Source organism: Laetiporus sulphureus (assembly GCF_001632365.1).
Source record: "Laetiporus sulphureus 93-53 unplaced genomic scaffold LAESUscaffold_213, whole genome shotgun sequence".
Classification (NCBI taxonomy): domain Eukaryota; kingdom Fungi; phylum Basidiomycota; class Agaricomycetes; order Polyporales; family Laetiporaceae; genus Laetiporus; species Laetiporus sulphureus.
Genome location: NW_024468722.1, coordinates 1 through 2796, shown reverse-complemented (window position 1 = coordinate 2796; position 2796 = coordinate 1). Strand labels below are relative to the sequence as shown.

The window sequence follows — 2796 nt, the reverse complement described above, 5'->3', positions numbered from 1 at the left end:
GGTTGTGTCGGGGAACGTGCACAAAGAGAGAGGATGGAGTCGGAGGGCGAACCGTAGCCACGGAATCGAAGCATTGTTTAATCATTCTGAAATCCGATTTATTCAATCCGCGTTCGACTAACCCTTTAATTGCAAAGACTGGGACGACATGAGAAGCACCCTGAGAGTTGGCATCGCACCATGATACTCCACCCTGAAACGTCCTAGGGTGTGTCCGCCGCAGATACTCTCCACTCCCAAGGCTGTGTCCCTGCCGAAGATCGGCCACAAAATTTTCTGAAGCTGAGCAACGCAATGATCGACGTGCATACAAGGTGCGGGAGTAGACACGCACCGTACGTTCGTTCCCAACCACTCTGGGTGCTACGTAATCGCCGAATCTCTCTGCGTGCTGGCCAAGCATTATACTGCACGTGCCAAGAGCTGTGTGAGCAACCCGACGAAACTTGAGCCTGAAGGAACTTTACGTTTTGCGCTCCGAGCTGCAATGCAATGGAGGACCTGCACTGAAAAATTGAGCGGCGCTCGGCTCGGCGTCGACGAACGACCGGCTTGCTCTGCTAGGCCCAAGGAGGATGCATCGACACAGCACGGCGGGACGGAGCTCAGTGTTTATCCACAACTCAGATGCTTTTATCTCTCGACGCCCCTTCTTCCTTGCGTTCGCCTCGCGCTAAATCATCCTGAACGTCTTCCGAGACGATTCCACCCAACCCGGACGGATATATCGCGTTCCCCCCCGCGGACGATGATCTCGTGTAATATAGGTCCCGAGCGAGGAAGCGAAGCCAGATCACCCAGATTACCTTCCCGCATCGCAGCAGCAGCAAAGGCCTGAGGAGGCAACAACGGTCCGCACGCGGGTTCCCACAATCACCGACGCGCCGTCGGGCCTTCTGGTGCGCGCGATCCCGAATTAGTCCGTGATGCTCCAGATTCGATCTGAATCTCCAATGAACTCCGAGAGCTGCACTGAAGTCGAACCTGCCCTGTTTCCAACTTTCCATGCTCGCCTGCTGCCACGCTCAATAATAGCGCGACGCTAGAGCTATCAGCGATGACTAGCGACGACAAATGCCAGTTCCCCTGGGAGTACCACGACGTCTTTACTCGATCTGGGCTCTCCCGGCCTCGCGTTGGAGCCACAACTTCCTGTTTTTTCAAATTACCGATCGTGGCTACGTGGACCCGGCGGAACGTCACATCTGAACCGCACCAACTCTGCTCGGGACGCCTAACACAACCGATAACGCCTTCAAATTGCGACAGCGCGCGCGTTGCACGAGCGAGTACTATACCAGTGTCGCCTGCACGTGCGCAACGCTCAGCCTGAAATCGATCCTGCGCGGCTGATGCGCCATGCAGTACGTAACTCGCTACAGCGCAATCGATCCGCGCGTAACGCCAACGTATGCGCTGACCAGCGACCACCTTCTCAGATGCACGACCCTGCACCGCATGACACCAAATGACGCCTCCTGGCGAGCGTTCTCTGTTCACTCGGACGCGCAGGTGCGCAGGGCATGGCCGCTGGACCTGAACCGCCCCGCTAACAGGCGAATGCAAGGCTGGAAGGGAGGGTCAGCCGACGTTCCAAGCAGTGAATGGCGCGCAGGAAGAACCACACCAAATCCATCACGCGCGTACGTGCGCTCGGCAGCTTTCAATTGTCCAGACTCGACTGAAGCCTTCTTTCAGTTATCGAGAGTCGCCAATATTGAGAAGCGTGAGGCTGCTCCACCGAAGGCGGTAGATGAGCCGTGCTCGACTGAATGAGACAGTTGAGAAGGGAGAAGGGCTGGACTCGCGTCGCGTATGTGTTCCCGCCGACTTCCGGGTAATCGGCCTTGTTGAATGCGGGGTGCAGATCGCGCTGCTAGTGAGCCCGACTCGTGGAACAGGAGACCGAATGGCTGAATAGCGAACCAAGGATATGCGCATCGCGTGTAGCGTAGTCATGGGCGGCATGTATAGCAGAATATGTACAGTCTCAAGACGGGCTGGACTTGCATCGCGTATGTGTCCCCTCCGGCTTCCGGGTAATTGTCCTTGTTGAATGCGGGCTGCAGATCGCGCTACTGGTGAGCCTGACCCGTGGAACAGGAGACCCAATGGCTGAATAGTGAACCAAGGATATGCGCATCGCGTGTAGCATAGTCATGGGCTGCAGGTATGGCAGAATATGTACAGTCCTCATGTCACGATGTGGTACGTGTACAAGCTAGCAAGTACGATCATAGAACAGAAACAGTGCGGCACGGCGTAGGACGAACGTCGTGATATCGTACTCCAGCGCCGGGAACAAAGCATGCGTATGCAGACAGCAAAGTCAAGAATCCAAAGCGAGCGTCTACGCAGAGAGAGGCGATGCATGTCCGTCCGTCTCGCCACCTTCCCTCTTCCCTCCTCCGTCAACCAACCTCGCCACATCTACGCGCAACTCGGACCGCGTCGAGTCCGAGTCACATCACTGACACCCCATCACGATCAGCTTCTCCCGCGCACCGACACTGCCAAATGACACTCATCATCGCACGCGCTACGCAGGAGCCGAACAGCGCCGCGCTCACGGGAACCGCCGTGCAGGCGGCGCAGTGACCACAGGCTCGGGAACGGGAACGGCTACCTCCTCGCGCTTCGCATACGCCACCGCGCCGCATCCCGACGTCGGGATCGTCGCGTCCACCGCGCTCCACGCATCAGGGTACGTGCACCCCGCGATCGCCGTCGGCGCGCTCCGCGTGTCGCTGCTCTCGGCCCACCCGTCACCCGTGCTCACCGTCGCGGCCGTGTACG

General features: G+C 58.0%; 1 protein-coding gene across 1 annotated transcript; it reads right to left on the bottom strand.

The window, feature by feature from the left end:
- Positions 1-1639: 1639 nt before the first annotated feature.
- Positions 1640-2128, bottom strand: LAESUDRAFT_733097 (uncharacterized protein). The gene is given in 2 exon segments (XM_040910388.1): positions 1640-1784; positions 1797-2128. 2 exon segments carry the CDS (start codon positions 1966-1968, stop codon positions 1699-1701), a joined length of 258 nt encoding a protein of 85 aa, XP_040757247.1. The 5' UTR covers positions 1969-2128; the 3' UTR covers positions 1640-1698.
- Positions 2129-2796: the final 668 nt, after the last annotated feature.

Excerpts from the sequence above, each read along its gene's own strand:
- LAESUDRAFT_733097 (XM_040910388.1), bottom strand. The coding sequence starts at position 1,968 with ATGCCGCCCATGACTACGCTACACGCGATGCGCATATCCTTGGTTCGC.